The sequence below is a fragment of the Poromitra crassiceps genome, assembly GCF_964638095.1.
Source record: "Poromitra crassiceps genome assembly, chromosome: 7".
Lineage (NCBI taxonomy): Eukaryota > Metazoa > Chordata > Actinopteri > Beryciformes > Melamphaidae > Poromitra > Poromitra crassiceps.
This window is the reverse complement of record NC_139628.1, coordinates 46,800,371-46,822,287: the sequence shown is the minus strand read 5'-3', so window position 1 is coordinate 46,822,287 and position 21,917 is coordinate 46,800,371. Positions and strand designations below refer to the sequence as shown.

Genomic DNA, 21,917 nt, shown 5'->3' with positions numbered 1-21,917 from the left:
TTTTCAGTCCTAAATATCAAACATGTTTGATATGATCGGGACGGCCCCGATGAGGCTTTGAGCAGATCGGGAGGGTTAAGATTGGATCTGCAAACAGCTCACACTACAAGATAATCGGTGCCGAAAGTCGGGCCCGACCAAGCTTGGCAAGCTGCCAGGCCAGATTTCTCCTCCGATTCTCGGGAGGGGTGAATCGGGCATAAATCGGCCCGAAAATCCTGTAGTGTGAGCCAGCCTTTACCTTACCTTTCACACCCATCATCTGTCTCCAATCCCTGAGGAGAACTTACCGGAGCGGCTAATTAGTATTGATTGGAGAGAATAGTTTTTTTACTCATTGAGCTGATTATGGTTCTGCGGTGGCTGTTCAAACGGTCAAAAAGCAAGAAGTCTGTTGTGTGTGGACTGATAGAAACGGCGACTGACAGTAGTGTTGGTTTTGACTTAGTAATGATGGAATACTGTTGACATGAGTCCATTTCACTCTCAAGATTTAGCCAGCAAAATAACCTACAAACCTAAAGTTGAAAGAATATTCTAAATCCAGCCAGTGCAGCCTTCACCGGTGCTTATAGAGACAGAGAGATGTCTGAAAATAGAATGAGCTCAAATAATATCTAATGCCAGTGGGATAACAGGATCTTGTAGATACCTTTGTGTGTGGAAGGAGTTAAACCCATTAGGTTGTACTGGCCTTCAGCTTCAGATATCTACTGCATCACCCTTTGGGGTTACCATGTCAGAATCCTCACATGGTTCTGAAACCACCCTTGACCTACTGTTGGCCTGACAGCCTGACTGTTGCCTGACTTAGCCTTTCCTCTGTGAGGCTATGTTACCCTACCCGGGGCGCGTGGATCATATTCCCAACCCAGTTTCTGTATGACGCGACCCCAACAAGCTCTCACCCCTTTCTAAGCTAGGAAAAACTGAACCTAAAAAGTTCTTTGCCTTAGCCCCAAGTTTAAACGTTCAGGAGACAGGGGCAAAACCTAATTGTAACTTCAAACATAGATTTTTTTTTTTTGTGATCATCTATTTACGAAGATAACACTTAGATTTTTGCTCCTTGTACTGCTGGCAGGCTGATTTACAGAATTTACAGATGGCAAATTCGCTGTTTATTAAAGATGACTATAAAATGCTACCAAATAATCAGAGATAATTGAAAATAACTGAGTGTGAACATGGCAGAGAGCAGTGTAGTGTTGTGTAGTCTACCTCGTGAACACACAGACATGATCATTCATTTAGGAAAACAACCTGCTGATGATTTACAGTTTAGAAATAGAGGTGAGAGGAAAGGGGAGCACTATACGGGGAAGTGATATAGATATGGGGCTTCGTCAACATCTACGTTTTATGCTGGAGAAATCTTGATCATTCCAAACCCTGCAATTAGAGAAGGTTCACCTCGTTACTGGGAATGTTGTGTTGAGTTTCGTTTTGGATTCACTCATCTTCAACACATGGTTATGGCAGTAAACACAGAGTCAGCATACATTTGTGACTTGTTTTCTGCCAAGTGCCTAACAGTTAGAGTGAAGGATAAACCAAGGAGAGACTATGTTGATTTCATGATCTGACGAGCTTCGTCTTCAGTGTAGATATTATGCTGTCAGTCATGATTGTTTACATTTATCTGGGATGGATTCATCAGCATTTCTTACATTTAAGAATTCAGACTGGGACTCATCAACACTTTGATCGCCATTATTGCAGCCTCGATCTCTGTGTGTTCCAGCACATCCTCAATGACCGTTGACAGATTTCTTGACGAATCAACACCGTTTTTTTTAGACATTGCTTGCTTTGAAAGGCACTCGTAAAAAATGAATTGATAAAGAGCAATGACAGTGAGAAGGTGGGGTTAAATATCATAGCTCTTATTAGGAGAGATGTGTCAACTTGTCGACCATGATGACATGTGACTTATATCTGTGCAGCAAATCACAGCTGCACTATTTACATGTATGCCATGCCATCCATGTTCAAAGAAATCATCTTTTGGGCGTCCCGGTAGTGCTGCGGTAGATTCCCTGCCTAGCAACACGAGGGTCGCAGGTTTCGAGCCCCCGTGTTACCTCCGGCTTGGTCGGGCTTGGTCCACACAGGCACACTTAGCCGTGTCTGCGGGTGGCAAGCTGGATTAAGGTTGTGTGTCCCGGTATCTGCGCTAGCCTTCTCTGGTCGGCCGGGGGGCCTGTTCCGGGTAGAGGGGAACTGGGGGGAATTGCGTGATCCTCCCATGCCATCCCTCCCAGCGGAACTCCTCGCTGTCAGGTGAAACGGAATTGGTCAAGTACAATTGGGGGGGAAATGGGGAGGACATCAGAAAAAAAACTTGATTAAAATAAATCATCTTTTAAAACTCTAAGTGAAGAAGATTTGAGTGTAAACAACGGGGAAAAATATAAAAATGTGAAGCCAGTGACTGCTCTCTCGTGATGGATCTAAAAGGAATCCAGTGCTCCTATAAGTATTGTCCACTATGACATTATATAAGTGTATTGAATCCTTAGTCCTCTTGTGATTTCACCCATTCCAGAAAGGGAACACAGCGCTCCACATAGCCTCTCTGGCTGGTCAGGCTGAAGTAGTGAAGATCCTGGTCAAACGAGGAGCAGACATCAACTCACAGTCTCAGGTGAGCCTGATACACTGGGTGCTACTGTATGCTGTCAGCCTCTTCAACGTTATAGCACTTTGATTGTGGGCTGTGTTTTGTTGTGTAATCCTGTAGGATATCAACGGGTGAGAACCAGAGGGGCATGAGTGACAAATGACAGCATGTGAATTATAAACCAATACAGTTATTAATCAAAAACCACATGTTTAAGAAGTTTCATATTAAAGATTGAATTTAATAAACAAAGGACGTTGTTTTTTTTTTATAAAGTTGGTCAAATGTCACTTACGCCCCTTCTAGTTCTCACCCCTTGATAATATCTTTACAGTAGAGATTCCCCCCCCCCCCCAGGACTACCACTCCATTGGTAACATACAGTATTATATTTGTTTGTGTGTTGGTAACATACAGTATTATATTTGTTTGTGTGTTGGTACCATACAGTATTATATTTGTTTGTGTGTTGGTAGAATGGATTCACTCCTCTGTACATGGCGGCCCAGGAGAATCACCTGGATGTGGTGCGATACCTTCTGGAGAATGGAGGCAATCAGAGCACTGCTACAGAGGTGAGACGTGTGTGGCTATACAGTATGTGTGTGAGGGAGTGTGAATGCAACACTTTCAGAAATAGTATATGCATCGTATTGCCAACAGTGGGTTTTCCAAAGCTGCAGCACCACCTACTATTGATCTGTGAACGTCGCGCGCGCCATTGGACAGGCGCCCTGTCAATTACATTCTCCTCTATTTTACTCTAAACAGGTGAGCTTGGATGTAACTAATGCTCTCCACCTTTCTTCTCCCATCCAGGATGGCTTCACACCACTGGCTATCGCCCTGCAGCAGGGCCACAACCAGGTGGTGTCTATCTTACTGGAGAACGATACTAAAGGCAAGGTCCGCCTGCCCGCCCTGCACATCGCCGCCCGCAAGGATGACACCAAGTCTGCCGCCCTGCTCCTCCAGAACGACCACAACGCCGACGTCCAGTCCAAGGTACGCCCAGAACGCCTGTTTGTCTCAGTGGGGTGGCATGATGTGGACGCTACTGTGCTACGTGGTTGTGCTAATGTGTCATGGTTATGGGACTTTTACTTCGCTAACAGTTAGCGTTTAGCTATTTTAAGTTGGAAATGCACAATGCATTAGGTCCAGGGTTCAAAACCACTCTAGCATTCTTGTTAATATCAATGGGCATAGCTAGCATGGTGCTAATACTGCCTAGTTTAGGGGTTCATATCCACTGGGATCACATGGTCAAACTGTATGCCCTCATGATCCTGTAAGGCAATTTGGATGAAATAAAAATCTAATTTACACCTGGTATTAAAATGTGATCTGAATCTAGATAAAGCTATATCGGTACAATCAACAAACAAGCGATCACTCTCTTATCTGATCAGTTGTATTTTCCATGCTCACTATCCAGAGCAGGTGAGTAGGCAGGAAGGTGGCAAGTAACAAACACTAACATCAACAGGACAGGTTACTGAACAGCCTGGACCTGCTTTTCCTTTCTGCAGAAGCACCTCTCTCATCCCTACCCTGCCACCTGCTTTGGGATATCTTAAAGGTACATTCCTATAGAATCATTGGATTTCTTGTTGGCTCCAGAAGTGAGAATTATCTATTTTTGGTACATTATCTCGATGGATTGGCACGGAGCAAGTAGCAGCATTTCTACCAGTGGTGATGATGTTTCTACCTACCTCAAGGACGTTTCTACTGAGGTTTTTGCAAACGCTGCCAATGTTTTTACCCGCGGTTATGATGCCACTGTGATGACGTTCCTACCAGCACCAACGATGTGTCTACCCATGGCGACGACGCTGCTACTACCCATAGTGACAACGTTTCTGCCCGTGGCAAAGATGTTCCGATGACGTGCCTACCCATGATGATGAAGCTTCTAGCACCGTTGAAGATGGTTCTACCCGTGGTGGTGACTTTTCTAGCGTCGTTGAGGATGCTTTTACCTGCGGCGCCGGTGAATAAGTTTTTACCCACAACAATGACGTTTCTACCCAGGGCAATGGCGTATTTACCTGCGGCGATGATATTTCTACCTGCTGCAATGCCGTTTTTACCTGTAGTGATGATGTCTCTACACATGGACGGTCATGACGTTTCTTACCTGTTGGTGGATACTTTCACATTCAACGGCTTGCATTTTTACCTGGCTGACCCCGATCACTTTCTTATCAAAATGTGTGTGCATATTTACACCTTGCATTAAAATGGGGTTTTCCTTATCCAAATAAGATACGCATACAGATCACATTTTAATATCAGGTGTAAATGGAGTTAAAGTGTCCTTGAGTTGCAGATGATGTAGTAGGTTATGAAAGAAATGATCACTGACTTGTCTTGATGTTACTCTGCCCATGAAACTATCTTATCGTTGGTGTGCCGTGGGTCCATCTGTTTGTCTAGTATGCATCTCTCTCTCTCTCTCTCTTTCTCTCTCTCTCTCCCATTCAGTGTCTATGTGCCTGCCACGTCTCCCTTGATCCTGCCACTAACTGGGTCTCTCCCTTTCTTTCTCTTTCTGTAACTGCTTCCTCTCACACACACTCACGCTCCACCGGTGTCTAAGTGTAGCCCTGTCCTCTGCATGGAGTGTGCCACTGTCTGCAGGTTGTATGGTGGTGATGATGATATCGAGGGGCTGCATGCAACCAGCAGGGGGCGGGGGGGGGGGATTTCCTATTTCACCTTGTTTTTTTGACAAAGGGTACGGGAGGGCAGGGGTTAACGTGTCAATCCGGTATAGAGCTCAACAGTGGACCGCCCCACTTTTCCGTGGCTCTGGTTCCAGGAAGTGAATTTCTCCACTGACGTTTTTCCGAAAATCCTTGAGTTTTAAGCCTGGCGCACAGCCAAGCAGCTACAGTACGAGATTAAACGTGACCATAAAACACGCGATACATTGTATCGCATGTTTCTTTGATTTTTGTTTTTGTTTTTGGTCACAATTCATCTCGTAGCTGGTTGGCTTGGTTCCAGGCTTAAACCTCTGTATATCTGAAACGTCAATGGAGAAATGAATGGGAAAATAACTCCCTGGAAACGGAGCCGCGAGGAAGTGGGCAGTCACTGCTCTGTTGGGGAAATGTACAACATGAAACGTGACGTCTGCGGTCTATAGGCTAACAGAAGCACACAGCGGCCTGTTGATGTTGGAACATTTGGTTGTGACTGTTTCTCCGATAGCGGATAATGGCTTTAAGCGACGTGGCTAGAGTGAAGATGACGAAAATACACTTACACCTACGCACAGTATATATCGGTATCAGCCGATAAAAGCTTTAAAATTAAATATTTTTGTCGATATGACCCAAATGCTCAATGCTTGACTAAATGCTTCGATGCCATGTTTTACATAACCTAAGTTGAAGTAGTTTTCTTATTTTGCCCAGTGAATGTGTACATTTTGTAAAGCATTGTATTTATGTCTGCATCTGCCAGTGCCGTGGGCCATTATGATAAAGAGTTGGAAAATATCAGCATATCAGATATCGCCAAAAATATCCAATATCGTGCATCCCTACTTCCACCCCCACACTGGTGATACAGTAACAACCATTTACTGCATTAAATTGTGGATGCGCCTGGCACCAGCCCTCCTGAATGTTAAGTGTTGCTCCTACAGCAATTATGTCTTGACATCACGCTGCAAATAATGTATGTGGTTATATAACAGAATGGAGCGTGGGCTACTCAGGGTACTGTATGCAGGCATGAAATGGAAAGGCCTTTCTGCTTCAGCTGCTGTGATGTAAACCTCCATATGACTCATAGGGAAGATCTATAAACAGCAACATGCATTAACCCTCACATGCACTTCTCACACACACACACACACACACATAAACACTATTGACGTCACGCACAGCACGCGCTGTCACCAAAGAGAAAATGGAAAGCAGTCATATCAGTCTGAATCACAACATAGAAGAGCGTCCTATCCCTGCTAAATGACATGCAGTAGATTCACCTTACTACGCCAAATGAATTTCTAGTAATAATTGGTGCAGTCAATGGTAGGAAATCTCCACTCATTGACAACTCAAAACTTAAGGGAAATACAAAACATTCTCAGGAACAGCGACACGGCTTACTGAACATTCCATGATCTCTGTGTAAAGAAGTACATCAACCTTTCAAAAACATTCGAAGAGTTACGTGTATCTCTCGCTGCCACTTGGGGCCGCCAAAGTGTGACGTTTCTTAGTTGGGTGGCGTGATTCACCTCTGGGTACAACATGGGCACTAGCCACATTCGGAGTAGAGGTGCAACAGTTAGTCGATTAATTGATTAGTCGATTGACAGAAAATTATTCACAAACTATTTTTATAATCAATCATTCAACTTCAGACACAATTTTAAAGGGAAAAAAATATTAAATGATCATGTTCCAGCTTCATTTTCTGGTTTCTTTAGTCTTCTATGACAGTAAACCGATTGTCTTTGGGTTGTGGATTGTTGGTCAAGACAAAAGAGGACATTTGAGGATGTCATCTTGGGCTTTGAGGAAAAAAGTGTTGGACATTTTTCACCATTTTATGACATTCATAGTCCAAACAACTAATCCATTTGTCGAGAAAACAATTTACAAAGTAAATCGAGAACGAAAATAATCGTTAAGTTGCAGCCCACCGAACCACCCCAGCCACGTCGCTTGCCAGTTGATCATGTGACTGCGGCTCGCTCTGAGCCGTGCGTCCGACTGCAGAAGTGTGTGTGTGACGTGAGCCTAACTGAGCTGATCTCTCCCTCCCTCATCCCCACTGCATCAGATGATGGTCAATAGGACTACTGAGGTATACACTCTCCTCTTTAACCCTCCACAGCTCCACTACGCTCTCACATCCCTGTGTCTCTCTCCTCCCCTACACCACCACCACCTTATCTCTTCAGCCTCCACAGCACGGCATGGGCTACATCAGGAGGACTTATCACTTTTGCTTTCTTTCAGTTCCCCCACTTTCTGTTGCTTTGCTATAGGGCCAACATGCAAGCTACTGCCGTGTCCACTGCACACAGTCCGGTTATGTTGGTTTTTCTGTTTTTTCTCCATACTGTCTCTCTGTACATAATTGCCATTCTTTTCCCCCTACCAGTTTCTATTGGTTTTGCAGCAGTTTTTGTCATTGTCACCGGCTCAGAAAGTGCCTTTTGTTTTATCATAACATCTGTAACTTCTATCCTAAAGCCATTTATAAATATCTCTATACAGTATACTGATTTATTTTTAAATTATTGCATTTTCCTCCCTCCTGTAAGGTTTTGAATTTATATTATTTTGTGCCGGTGCATTTTTGTGGCAACTATCAATTTATATTGTGTTAATCTGTCTTTTGTCATTTGTCCATTTACTGTATGTTGTGTTGCATGATTTGTAGAGATGCACTATAAATTAAATTGACAACAGTCTAAAACAGTATTGATTATATATGACTGCAAATACCGTCTCAACAGTTTCCTGATGGTTTCAAATGCATGCTTTGCTGCTTAGATGATCCGAAAGAGCCGGCCTATAACGTTGTTTCCTGATATTGGCATAGAAAGCTTATAAAAAATAAATATGACCTGCTTTGCCACAGATGAGATTTTTGAAGGAAAAATGTGTTGAATAGCGTGTTGCATCCATGCTATCTTAATTTGCACCATTCTAAGCTTTTGACTGTCAATTTTTTAAACCATCACGTTAGTCACTGTGTTCTTCACACTTTTGTAAACAATGTTTTCACATTAAATCGGACCATGACTTACAGAATGGAAAGGTAAGGCAAGAATTTCACAGTTACTCCAATTACTCCAATCTGCTCTGCAATTTCTACTTTTTCTCTCATATTTCTCATTCATACAACTGATATGACGTACAGTTAACATAGTGCACTTTGGTGTAGATCCAAAACGTACCGTCCTGGTTCTATGTGGCTTTTTATTTTATTTGACTATGATTTGATGTTTGTTGGCATAACTAATATTGTTTGTCTATTTTGATGTCAACCTTGATAACAATCTGTGTGTACTGTACGTCGTTTCATTTTACTTTTACTTTACTTTTTTTCCTCATTTCAAATTGGTTTCCTATTAGCTTGAGAAAAAAAACATCCTGATAACATGACCTCGCATTTGGTTTCTGGACGTCTATCCACCCACAGCCATTTTCCTGAAATGACAGTGTAACTGGGCCAATCAGGGACTGTGTCATGCTGTAGTTGATGACGTAACCAGCCAATCAGGGCTGCTGCTGGCAAAACAGTAATGGCGTCTCCCAAAGCAATGAGCGGTAACGTTAATGTTAGCAGAGTAAACACCTATTATTGCAGAAATAGACTCAATAACAACAATTACACAAGAACAAGAGTATGCACCAGCGGATTTTCTCGGTGGGAAGGACATTTTTGGCGTTCTTCGACTGGATTTGGATTCATTCGGCGATGCTGATTGGCTGAAGGAGTTGTCTGTCAAGGCAAGTGCTCCCGCCCACTGAAATGGCTGTGGACGGCTTGGAGTCCAGACTGATACGTAGAAGGAAATAGAACATGATGACCATCATGTGACATCATGTGATCAGGATGGTTTTGACCAGGCTACTTTCCTTTACCAACAAAGTCTTTCTTAATTGTCTGTTTGATTGTTAAACTGCATGTGAGTGACTTGTGTTTGAGTGTGTTTTGGGGTGTGTCTGGTTTTACATGTTTGGGTGCAGTATATTCTAAGTTGCATATTTTCAGAATTTGAATGTGTTTTGTTTAATTTATATGTTTTTTTTTTGTGTTTTTTTACCAGTGACGTTTTCATTTCCTTTGCCCTCAGTTTACTTTTTGTTCACCTGTGATGCTTGATGCGACTGCTGCATGCTGGGATGATGAAAGGTCAAAGGTCATGTACGTGAGGGAAAGGCTGACGTCTGACCTCTCTCTCTCTCTCTCTCTCTCTCTCTCTCCTTCCTGTCTTCCAGAGTGGCTTCACCCCCCTGCATATCGCTGCCCACTATGGGAATGTGAACGTGGCCACACTTCTGCTGAACCGTGGGGCAGCGGTGGACTTCACAGCAAGGGTAGGGTACCACACTCCCATACTAAATGCAGAGTAGTTAATTTAAGGTTTGAACGAAACAGTCGAGTATTGCTCAATTCTATAATAAATCTCTAATCAAAATGCATCATATCAGAGGTGGAAAAACACTGACTGGACCAGACATGATTTTTAGTTGAAGGCCAAAATCGGGCCTCATACAACCCATTATAAATCTAATAATTATAAAACCCCTTTCAAATCACACAGTCAGCAAAACAGTAGCTCTGTGTCAGAATGAGCCCTTCAATCCCCTCCAACCCCCCCCCCCCCCCCCAACAGCATCCCTTTCTCTCGAGCCTCTCGTCAACGTGTGTGGCCTCCACCATCGATGCCCAACCAATCAGACACAACAAAAGACTCAACCAATCAGACACAACAAAGACTCCCGTCTTCAAGTGGGCCCTCGTCTTCACGGTTCAAAACACAACGCCAGGAGAGACAGCACAGCCTTTCACTGAGGCCAGAGGCGACGAAAAGACCAAATTCCAAACAACTTAGATTCAAGTCTGGGTAACACCCTCCACCCCACCCCCCCTCCCAAACAACACCCCCATACAACTTCTTTTGGCTCGATGGGTAATTTTAATTAGATGGGGAAGGAGTGCCACAGAGGTTTCACCACTGCCATGCCCACTTAGGAGACTGGTCAGCCAATGAACATTAATTGAGCATTGACAGACAGCCAGTCACAAGCTGATGGCCACACCCATTTAGGAGACCGGAAGAGTACCATTTCTTACTATTGGCGGAGCCTGGAGTGGCGTGTCTCTATCTATTAAAGGTCTCCGGTTTAACCACGTCTGATTTGTCCTCCCTGCAGAATGGGATCACGCCCCTACATGTGGCCTCCAAGCGTGGCAACACGAACATGGTTAGCCTGCTGCTGGACCGCGGCTCTCAGATTGATGCTAAAACAAGGGTGAGTACTGTGTGTGTGTGTGTGTGGGTGTGTGTGTGTGTGTGGGTGGGTGTGTGTGTGTGCGTGTGTGTGTGGGTGGGTGTCAAGGTTAACTTCATAAACTGGACTGAACATAAACTTTTTTTCTTGAATTTGGAGTCTGTCTTGACTCTCATTCAGTCAGATGAAGGTAAATGTATCTAATTTTTGAACTGTAGACGAAACATCCCAATGAAACTTTGACGATGCTGTTAACAAAGTGTTGTACAAAGTGTGTCAAAGAAAACAAGTGTCAAACATTTCAATCACATCTTCCTCAGTCACAGAAATTAATAAATATACACAATAGAATGTATAGAGCCTCCCAGTAGATTGTTACCTTTTTTCCCTATCTATTATTGAGCAGTGTAGAGTCTTTGCATGGCTCGTCGTATAGTTCACACTCAGGGCCGGAAGACCTGGATGTTAGCACTACTGGTTCCTACATGTAAAAGGCAATGGGATTTTTGTATGGGGATTTTGGTTAAATGCTTGAAATAACAATGGTTAACAAAATTTTATGAAATGGCAACGTTTGTGTTCAGCAAGATAATCTTCACAAACGAGGACCACTTTTATTAGTTTTGAAGCGTAAATGCATTTGTTAACACGATTTTCAGAAAATGCTTTAAAAAACCCTGTAATATCTGTGTGGTAGTCTCTCTATTGAGCATGTTCCTGACTGTATGTGTGTGTGTGCAGGACGGCCTCACGCCCCTGCACTGTGCGGCTCGGAGTGGACACGACACGTCCGTGGAGGTGCTGCTGGAGAGAGGAGCGCCCATGCTGGCCAGGACCAAGGTGCAGCACTGCTTCTGTTTCTATGTCCTACACACACACACACACACACACACACACACACACACACACACACAAGGTACCAATTGTAAGTCCTGACCCTCTTCTAACCCTAAAAAAAGGCGGTGGCATCTTTTTGTATTTTTCATTTGGGGTGGGGGGATGATACATGGGAAGCCTTTACGCTGCTGTAAAGAAACATTAAAAAGTTTATTGAATTCTCCAAATCAGCAGTCTTGACACTACAACCCTTTCTTTCATTAAAAAAGTTAAAGTAAAAACTGTCCCCATCTAATCAATCTGGTCTCCCTCCTCAGAATGGCCTGTCTCCTCTCCACATGGCGGCGCAGGGCGACCACGTCGACTGCGTCAAACACCTTCTGCAGTACAAGGCGCCTGTTGATGATGTCACGCTGGACTACCTGACGGCACTGCATGTGGCAGCACACTGCGGCCACTACCGAGTCACCAAGCTGCTGCTGGACAAGAGGGCCAACCCCAACGCTAGGGCACTGGTACGATATATATTATGCTAAGATGGGGAGCGAATAGATAGCAAATTAATTAGGGCTGTGGCGATTCACTTATCTCCCGATTCGATACTATCACGATTCTTGGGTGCCGATTCGATTTATATTGCGATTCTTAAGTATTGCGATTCTACGATTATTGCGATTCGATATTACGATTTATTGCGATTTTTGTTTATATCTTTCTTTTCTTTTTTCAGTTTGTTTGCTTTTTTACACTAAATGGCCTGCATTTATATAGCGCTTTTATCCAAAGCGCTTTACAATCAGTAGATAGTCTACATTCACCCATTCATACACCAATGGCGGCAGGCTACCACGCAGGGTGCCTACACACCATCGGGAGCAAGGAGGGTTAAGTGTCTTGCCCAAGGACACAACGACAGCAGCTGGGAGGGAGCGGGGATCGAACCGCCAACCCTTGCGTCATTGGCCGACCCGCTCTACCTCCTGAGCTAAAGCCGCCCCGGCACTAGATTAGAACATGGGAAAAGTTGAATCATACACTAGAGACTGTATATTATATATCATGAGTAGGGCTGGGCGATATAGTTAAAAACAGGGGCGGACTGGGATCATAATTCAGGCCGGGCATTAGATACCAAGCAGGCCAGGGTGATATGGGCCAACGCGCGTGAAATTTGGGCCGTTTGAAGCCAGATTTGGGCCGTTTGAAGTCCAATTTTACAATGAGATGCACCCACTTTAACCCTGAAGTGTAATTATTACTTCAGACTAACTAATAAAGTAATAAAACCACTAGTAAACCAGTAGGCGGCGCCTGGTCTGCTGTTCAGTGAGTTGCCTGACTGCAAGCACCCAAAAAAAAAAAAAAAAATTTTTTTAAACTGTCTTTAGAAGGTACCGGTAAATAAGAAATGCAAAATGGGTCGTATATATATAACATAGCCAATTTCAAAGCTAGAAAATGTTAGATAGAATTGTATGAAGCAGCAGAAAATTCTCAGACCAAACGTACAAATAACTGAAAAATATTGCCTACACTGTATATCAAATAAAGATAATTTATGAAATGTTTTATATATTTTCCATATATACTAAGTAAATTGTGTAGACCTAGCAGGCCCTGAAGGTAAGGTGAACATGTACCTGTGTATATGATAGTTTGTGTCCATGTTTCCCTGCAGAATGGCTTCACCCCGCTGCACATCGCCTGTAAGAAGAACAGAGTGAAGGTGATGGAGCTGCTGGTCAAATATGGAGCATCAATCCAGGCCATCACAGAGGTACTTCAGAGACCAAGGTGGTCTCTTCACCTTCTTGCTGGCACACTTTTCTGTCACTGCCAACTTACCTGACACTCTCTGGTGTCATCTGTCTGATTTATCTAGTTCAGCGGTTCCCAACCCTTTCAGACTCAGGGACCACTTGAAAAGCTCAAAAATGTTTGCCGCCCACATCTGACCGTAAACAATACGCAGACCAAATAATGTGTTCTCACAGCACTTTTTATATTAATGATAAAAGGAGCTGTTCATCAGCACCACACATAAATCAGAAACTAAAAGTGAGCGGCTATCTGCAATAGGCTAATAAACAAATGATTGATCACAAATTAAATAACGGTATCATTCGCCAATGGATAAATGCATTCTCATACATAATAATTCTTATTCTTATTATTTATTTTATTTTTCACAAAGATCATAATGTCTTGCAAATGATTTGGTGGCCCACTTGCAATACCTTTGCAGCCCACAGGTTGGGAATGGCTGATCTATTCTAATAGAACGCCTAAGTCCCGCCATCGCCAGATTGCTCATGGGTCCTGAGAAGTGAATTCTCCATTCATTTATCCACAGACGTTTCATAAAATCCATATAAAAAGAGTTTTACTTGGACAAACAAAGTGATTTAGCTATATTCAAAATCGCGACAGACCATAGAACAACAACAACAACAACAACAACACTGTGATCATCAGAACACTTGGGATTAGACAAGCAATTAGCGCAAATCTACAGGCACTGACATGGGCTGTACCGATTTTGTTGGCAAATGCTTTGGGAATCAACACGAACATTGTTCCCCAAGTCACATTTGACTAATAAGACCATTAGGGACAGTAAAAGAGTCAGTAAATCCCATATGAGCTTCTACTTCATACTTATCTGAGCAACAGTCTCATGTCTGATATGACTGACACTGTTTTCTCTCCATCTATCTTCTCTTGTTTATTCCCTGGGTTTGATCCCAATCCTCCCTCTCCCACCCTGCCTCTCCCACCCTGCCTCTGTCCTCCCTGCCTCTGTCCTCCCTGCCTCTGTCCTCCCTGCCTCTGTCCACCCTGCCTCTGTCCAGTCTGGTCTGACTCCCATCCACGTAGCAGCCTTCATGGGTCACCTCAACATTGTGCTGCTGCTGCTGCAGAACGGAGCCTCTCCTGACGTCAGCAACATTGTGAGTGATGAGGAGGAATGTTCATTAAGGGTTTATGCTGACTTATTGGTTCGCTGGCTTTACACGGTGAAACTTTCACGCAACTAGTTGCAGGTTGCAAATTGCATGAAACATAATTTCCACGCAACTTGACAGTTACATGAAGTAATTCAAAAATAATCAAGTCTCATGCAACACTGTAGTATATTTCACTAAAACTAGCTAGCGATTGGTAATTTTTCATTTGTCATTGTTTTCTTGTTTTTCTCGCTACATGATTCAAGTGGGAAGAGTTATTGTAATCTTTCTATCTTATTCTGTATTGTTTTCTCGCTGGATAATATCAATTCGGACATGTTGCAGGCCTATTGCTTTTTCTTCTGGCACTGGCTGGCTACTGTGTTTCATCATGACTGTTTGGGAGGATAGGAAGATAGCCTGGTGCATTATAAGCTTATTGATATACTGGAGGAAAAACATTTAGTCATGAATCTGCACCGACATGAAATGTTTGGCCAATACCATTATGGCCAGTAACCGATATTTACAGATGTCGATGTGATCTGTATAAAAACAAGTTTCTATGATAATCACATTTTGTACATACTGAATAACACATGTAAACACTATGAATTTGAAAAAGTAATGTCTTTCTTTTCCCCCCAAAACATTTGGGAAAGCCCATGAATCATAGATTTACCACAGTTTCCTCTCAATATGAACATTTTGGGCAAAATTCGATAACCGACATTGCTGTTATTTTGCTGTTATCTGACCAATACCGAAAATAATTATACAGAGAAAAATGATTGCAGATATGTCGTGCATCCCTAACTATTAATTTTTGAAATGAGTAACAAGACACACAAAAAAAAAGAGCAATAGATAACCTGTGTAACACAAAATATGTGTGCTGCTAGATCACTGTGGGTTTGCCTAGGTGTGTGTATGTGCTGGTTGACCTGCTTCCTCATATCATGCTTTGTGCTGTGTGTAGCGTGGGGAGACAGCGTTACACATGGCAGCCAGGGCAGGCCAGGTGGAGGTGGTGAGATGTCTGCTGAGGAATGGAGCAATGGTGGACGCCAGGGCACGGGTGAGACTACACACATGCACATGCCCACGCACGCACACACACACACACACACACACACACACACACACACACACACACACACACACACACACACACACACACACAATTACATGTCCAAATACTGCTACAATTCGGTCCAACAATTAACCAAAGAGGTTGTGAACTTTCATAAAAAGCGTGCTTTTGAAAAGTGATAAAAAGTGTTATCTATGTGAAGTGTCATGCTGTATGAACGCTCCCGGACAGGAGGACCAGACTCCGCTGCACATCGCGTCTCGCCTGGGGAAGACGGAGATCGTACAGCTGCTGTTGCAGCACATGGCCCACCCTGACGCAGCCACCACCAATGGCTACACACCCCTCCACATCTCAGCCAGGGAGGGCCAGCTGGACACCGCCTCCGTGCTGCTGGAGGCTGGGGCACAGCACTCACTGGCCACCAAGGTGGGTGGAGAAAAAGGCTAACGTGATGTACTGTACTTTAGGCTTCATCCTAAATGGATTTTGAAAGGCCTCTTCCAATCAGTGGCATCATACCACAAACACTGATGAGAGTTTCCAACGTCCGATCCATTTAGGCGTTCCAGTGCCGGGGGGCCTCGTTAATGTTTTGCTTGCATCTGTGTTACTTCCTGCCTTTTAGACACAAAATGTCTGAGGTGAAAAAGGCGAATGATTCCAGTATCTGCTGTAGGCCGCGCCCCTCTCCGTTTGACCTGGTTTTGTTGAATGATTGATGAGCCTGTTTAAAGCTGCTGGTTTAAAGCCGCTGGTTTGTGCATGAAGCCATTTCTCATGATCACTGTGGAGGCTTCACTCACTCTGCAGCCACACATGCCCCCCCCCCCCTCTCTCTCTCTCTCTCTCTCTCTCTCTCATTCTCTCTCATCTCTCCGTCACTCACTCTGAGGCCACACATGCCCCCCCCCCTCTCTCTCTCTCTCTCTCTCTCTCTCATCTCTCCGTCACTCACTCTGCAGCCACACACGCCCCCCTCTCTCTCTCTCTCTCTCTCTCTCTCTCATTTCTCTGTCACTCACTCTGCAGCCACACATGCCCCCCTCTCTCTCTCTCTCTCTCTCTCTCTCATCTCTCCGTCACTCACTCTGCAGCCACACACGCCCCCCTCTCTCTCTCTCTCTCTCTCTCTCTCTCTCTCTCTCCCTCTCATCTCTCCGTCACTCACTCTGCAGCCACACCGGGATGCATTAGTCCTGTAATGATGCCCCCCCCCCTTCTGTCTGTCTGTCTCTCTCTCTCTCTCTCTCTCTCTCTCTCTCTCTCTCTCTCTCTCTTCTCTCTGTCTCTTATCTCAAGGTCTGGCTGTGGCAGTAGAGCAGCCAAACCAGGGGAAGTTGTTGTTTTGAGGCAGGAAATAACACAATTGTAACAGCAGAGACGTTTGTCTCCATCACCCCTCACATCACTTTATAGCCCATCCATCCATCCATCTATCCATCCATCCAAATACGTCTATAACAAGCCCCAACCTCTGGAAAAATGAAGCCAATGTGGAAGTACTGTACCAAAGACTGCAGTTCTTGCATTCCTCATAGTCCCCATGTTAAAATGCCCAACTTTCCAGCAGAAATTAACATGTTTACTCCTGTCTCGATAGCACATTTCAACGGCATCACTGATAGCCAATCCATCCCTCCAAATGCATCTATAACAATCTTCATCCTTTTGTTATAACGTGATTGATAGAAAACAATTTTTCAGTCTAAAAAAACCCTCCCTCCACTCCTTCCCTCTCTTTCACACCGTTGTTTTTTTCTGCATGCCCTATTACATCAGGTAGAATGCAGGCTTTGACAAACAAAGGATTGCCTTCCGTCTGTGAGTTGGGCTGGGTCACAAACACACTGGTCACGTGATTACTGTCAGCCCAGGTCTAGTGGAGGATTTTAAAATGGTTCAAGTGCACCCTCTGCTGGGTCTAGTGTGAAATGCTAGCGAGCTCTTTAGGGTTAGGGTTTGAAGGAGTTTTGGAGCCAAATTTGTTGAGGTTTGATATGGAGTTTTATTTATCAATGTCCTATACAGTATACATCATCTTTAAATATTTTTTAGATTGGGGCTACTTGTACATGCAAGGAAAATACTCTTCTTAATCTCCATAGTTGTTTTTTGTTTCTCCCTACAGAAAGGTTTCACTCCCCTGCATGTGGCCTCCAAGTACGGAAGCCTGGATGTGGCCAAACTTCTGCTGCAGCGCCGGGCTTCACCTGATTCTGCTGGGAAGGTATGCATCACAAGCAAAACCCCATAAAGGCAATACTTTTATGAGATAATATGTAAGAAGCACTTAAACAGTTCTTCAGACTTTTACCATGTGGCAGTTATATAATACAGTAATATACAGTACATACATTGTCTATATACATTAGTAGGCTTGTGAGGAATTGTGATTATGAAGTGATATAAGTCTGTTGAAGTCTGGTCTTGTAGTTTTTGTCTGTTTCATGCATGTAACTTTAAAAAGTCTGTGAATTTAAATAGTTGCTATTTTTTGTATTGAGGTTAAGTTGACTGCAAGAGCAATGGTAAGCCTAGTTTGATTCACATAAGCTATTCCTTCATTTGGATTAACTATGTTTTATTCCAGAAAAAAAACATATAACAGATTCATTTTTACAACAAAACTCCTTTCTTTTCTTTGGATATGTTCTTAATTCACCATAATAATAATGACCCACCCAGTGACCCACCTCCTAGCTCTTGCTCTCTAATATAACTCTAACTGATCTTAACCTGCAGTGTACAGAGCCAAAGTCATGCCCACTTCCGGCTTAAGCATAAGAACCAAGGGATTTCATCTGCCATTTTATTTTCCATAGACATTTCATAAAATTATTATAAAAATAGTTTTACTTGGTCAAACCAAGCGATTCAGCTCTATTTAGAATCAGGGAAGACTATAACAATAAAAACTTCAGGGGGAAAATTACCCATCCGAATTAAATGTTCTATGTGCTCTCCTGATTCTAAATACATGTATAGCTGAATTGCTTGGTTTGACCAAGTAAAACTATTTTTATAAGCATTTTACAAAATGTCTATGGGAAAATAAATGGAGGATGAAATCCCTTGGTTCATATGCCTAACGCGGAAGTGGGCGTGACTTTGGCTCTCTATATTAGCCTTTTTCACTTCCCACCCAATTCACCCATTTTGTGTCTAAAATGCAGGAAGTAACACAGGTGCAAGCTAAACAGTAACAAGGGCCTCGGCACCGGATCACCAAATGGATTGGAAGTTGGAAACCATCATTAATGTTCTGCGTGCACCTGTGTTACTTCCTGCCTTTTAGACACAAAATGGGTGAATTGGGTGGGAAGTGAAAAAGCTAATTGTACCCTTTTTAACACGTCTCATCAAGTGTGTGTGTATGTGTCTGTGTGTGTGTGTAGACTGGTGTTAACGGCTGCTTGCGGCACTAACCGCTATTAACCCCCGTGCGCTCACCGTCCGTCCCTTACAGAACGGCCTCACCCCGCTCCATGTCGCAGCGCATTACGATAACCAGAAGGTGGCGCTCCTGCTTTTGGACAAAGGAGCGTCGCCCCACACCATGGCCAAGGTGAGAGTCCCTGCCTGCAGCAGCTTCCCAGTACAAAGCTCCAGCCACTGTGCTGTGGAGGGTGAGAAGGCTGACTGTAAACACAGGACTGTAGAGTTGATTTCCAGGATCTTCCAAAAGTCTTCCACCTTAGTCATTTCGTCTCATATTCAGTCTTTAAATTGGTGGTCTTTAAATTGTTTACATGTTTTCGATGCAATGTAGGGTATTATCTTAGGAACAAGTGTTAGTAACTTGAAGAAGGTAGCCTGGGAACCTGACGAATCTGCGAACTCATGTTCTATTTGGTCTGGCAGATGTGTCTGACCCCCCTCCCATGCCAACAGATTTCCACCCAGCCAATCACAAGCGTTTGGTGCAATGACGACAGGGGGCACTGTTGAGGCATTTTCATGCATGCCAATCATGCCAATGGCGAGAGACTGATCCTCGCAGTTTGTGACTTCCCTGAAATATATAACTGTTTTTGAAACGGCAGACTACCAAGTATTCACTCTTAAACAGTTATCAGGACATTAACAGGAGGGCTTCCGCATGGTAGAGCATCGGCGCAAGACTGTATGTCATCAGGCACGTATAGTTTTAACTTAAGCTACGCTATAATGTTACAACTATGCTAAGCTAACTTTATAAACGTTTCCATGGTTACTTACCACGCATGGAGTGCCTGGCATATACTCGCGGAGCACTCGTCTGCCTGCCCGTTGGTGACGATCCCTGAGAGAGAGATTCCAGACTCATTTGCATTTGCAGATTTAGGCCAGTAATTCTATGGTTGAACCCTGAACAAATTGATACTAAATGTTTTCTCAATGGATTCTGGTACTATTGGACATGTCAAATAAGTAACATACTAAGAATCTAGGAATATCTAAATTCCGGAAAGGGGTCATTTTCAAGATGGCGGGAGCTTAAAATGGCTATATCTCAAATACTGTTAAATAAAAATAAAAACATTTTCACTGCTGCAGTACTGTACTCCAGCAGCACTGCAGCAGTACTACAGTACTCCAGCAGTACTGCAGTAAAGTGGCCAAACTAAGTGAGTAACAACTGTAAGACTCAATGCTAGACTAAATGACTTGGTAAACTCCTTACTTTTTGCAGTGTGTGTGCATTTGACTAAATGACGTGGTAAACTGCATACTTTTTGCAGTGTGTGTGCATTAGACTACCGTAAATTCCGGACTATAAGCCGCGGCTTTTTTCCCGTTTTTTGGCCTTTTTTGGCCCCTGCGGCTTATATAACGGTGCGGCTTATCTATGGATTTAAAAAAAAAAAAATCTCTCTTTTTTTAGCACTCTTTCTAACTATAAATCCACTTCTGTTTTAATTTCCTCTCTTGCCCTCTTTTAACAACATAACATAACACAACACAGGTGGTGTTGTGTTATGTTGTTTTGTTGAAATGTTAATAAATGGGAGCTCCCTCAAACAGCCATCTCTTTCCCGACAATCCCCTCTGTGCATGAACCCTTACATATGGTAATTAAACATTAAATAAATAAATAAAAAATACCATTAAAACACCCGCGGCTTATAGTCCGGTGCGGCTTATATATGTAAAAAACAGTCAACTTTGCAGGTGCGGCTTATACTCCGGTGCGGCTTATAGTGCGGAATTTACGGTAAATGACGTGGTAAACTGCATACTTTTTGCAGTGTGTGTGCATTTGACTAAATGACTTGGTAAACTGCAGAGCACATGTTGATTGACATAATTTATACCTACTAGGGGTGTCACGATACACTCAGTTCACGATACGATACGATACACGATATTGGGTTCACGATAATGATACGATACAATATTTTAACAATATTTTCTTGCAATTGATTTGTAAGTTGAGGGGGCATCCTCCACGCTAATTTGAGTAATTTTACCATTTTCATCCTCCGCGTCTGTAATGTCCCTCGTCTGTTCAAACAAAGCAATGAAAAGGAGAGCGAGCATGCAATCAGATGCAGATCAGCGCCACCATGTTCAGCCTCTTTTTCTCGCGATATGAGATTTCATCTCAATGATACATATTGTCACATTTTGATATCGCGATATATTGTGGGACGATATATTGTGACATCCCTAATACCTACAGTAGTAGCCTACATGCTAGTGTCATGTTGAAAACACACCCAATATTCTTGTCATGTGAAAACCGTGCAACTCCATTCAACCATCCTTGCTTCTTTATGAAATGCTTTTGAAAACTCTGTTGGTTAAACAAACAAAAAAAAGCATGGTTATCAAGCTAAAAACAAGGCTAAAAACAGCTACATTAAGCTTAAGAAAATCAATGCCAATTGATCTCTTACTCCCTGAAAAGTCTCTGCAAGGTTGTCACCCGATAGGGACGTGACTGTACGTTCAGCAATGACAGCGGTTTGTCTCCCCTGCCGGCCCCCGACAGAACGGCTACACCCCTCTGCACATTGCGGCGAAGAAGAACCAGATGGATATCGCCACGGTGCTGCTGCAGTACGCAGCCGAGACCAACATCCTCACCAAGCAGGGCGTCACCCCGCTGCACCTGGCCTCCCAGGAGGGACACGCCCACATGGCTGCCCTGCTCTTGAGCAAGGGAGCCCAGATCAACGTCCCCACCAAGGTACAGTAGGCTTCATGAGGCTGTGTGGGGTTTTGAGAAATACTTAAAGGGGGGGCTACATGTAGCATTCCTGTAATGATGCCGTGATTGTCAAGGCTAGGCAGTTTAGCCGCCCTTCTCTCTCTCTCTCTCTCTCTCTCTCTGTCTCTCTCTCTGTCTCTCTCTCTCTCTATGTCTCTCTATCTCTCTCTCTCTCTCTATGTCTCTCTCTCTCTCTATGTCTCTCTCTCTCTCTCTGTCT

The 21,917-nt window shown here is 43.5% G+C and overlaps 1 protein-coding gene across 1 annotated transcript in view; it reads left to right on the top strand.

Annotated features, from left to right (window-relative positions):
* ank2b (ankyrin 2b, neuronal) overlaps positions 1 to 21,917 on the top strand; it is a gene marked incomplete at both ends in the record, with an annotated part of 106,006 nt that overhangs the window by 25,229 nt on the left and 58,860 nt on the right. Inside the window, 16 exon segments of the mRNA XM_083640816.1 lie at positions 2,549 to 2,647; positions 3,100 to 3,198; positions 3,443 to 3,628; positions 7,433 to 7,456; positions 8,411 to 8,419; positions 9,607 to 9,705; positions 10,546 to 10,644; positions 11,365 to 11,463; positions 11,778 to 11,975; positions 13,139 to 13,237; positions 14,313 to 14,411; positions 15,388 to 15,486; positions 15,733 to 15,930; positions 17,633 to 17,731; positions 18,971 to 19,069; positions 21,479 to 21,676. Coding sequence (XP_083496942.1) covers positions 2,549 to 2,647; positions 3,100 to 3,198; positions 3,443 to 3,628; positions 7,433 to 7,456; positions 8,411 to 8,419; positions 9,607 to 9,705; positions 10,546 to 10,644; positions 11,365 to 11,463; positions 11,778 to 11,975; positions 13,139 to 13,237; positions 14,313 to 14,411; positions 15,388 to 15,486; positions 15,733 to 15,930; positions 17,633 to 17,731; positions 18,971 to 19,069; positions 21,479 to 21,676 — 1,803 coding nt within the window.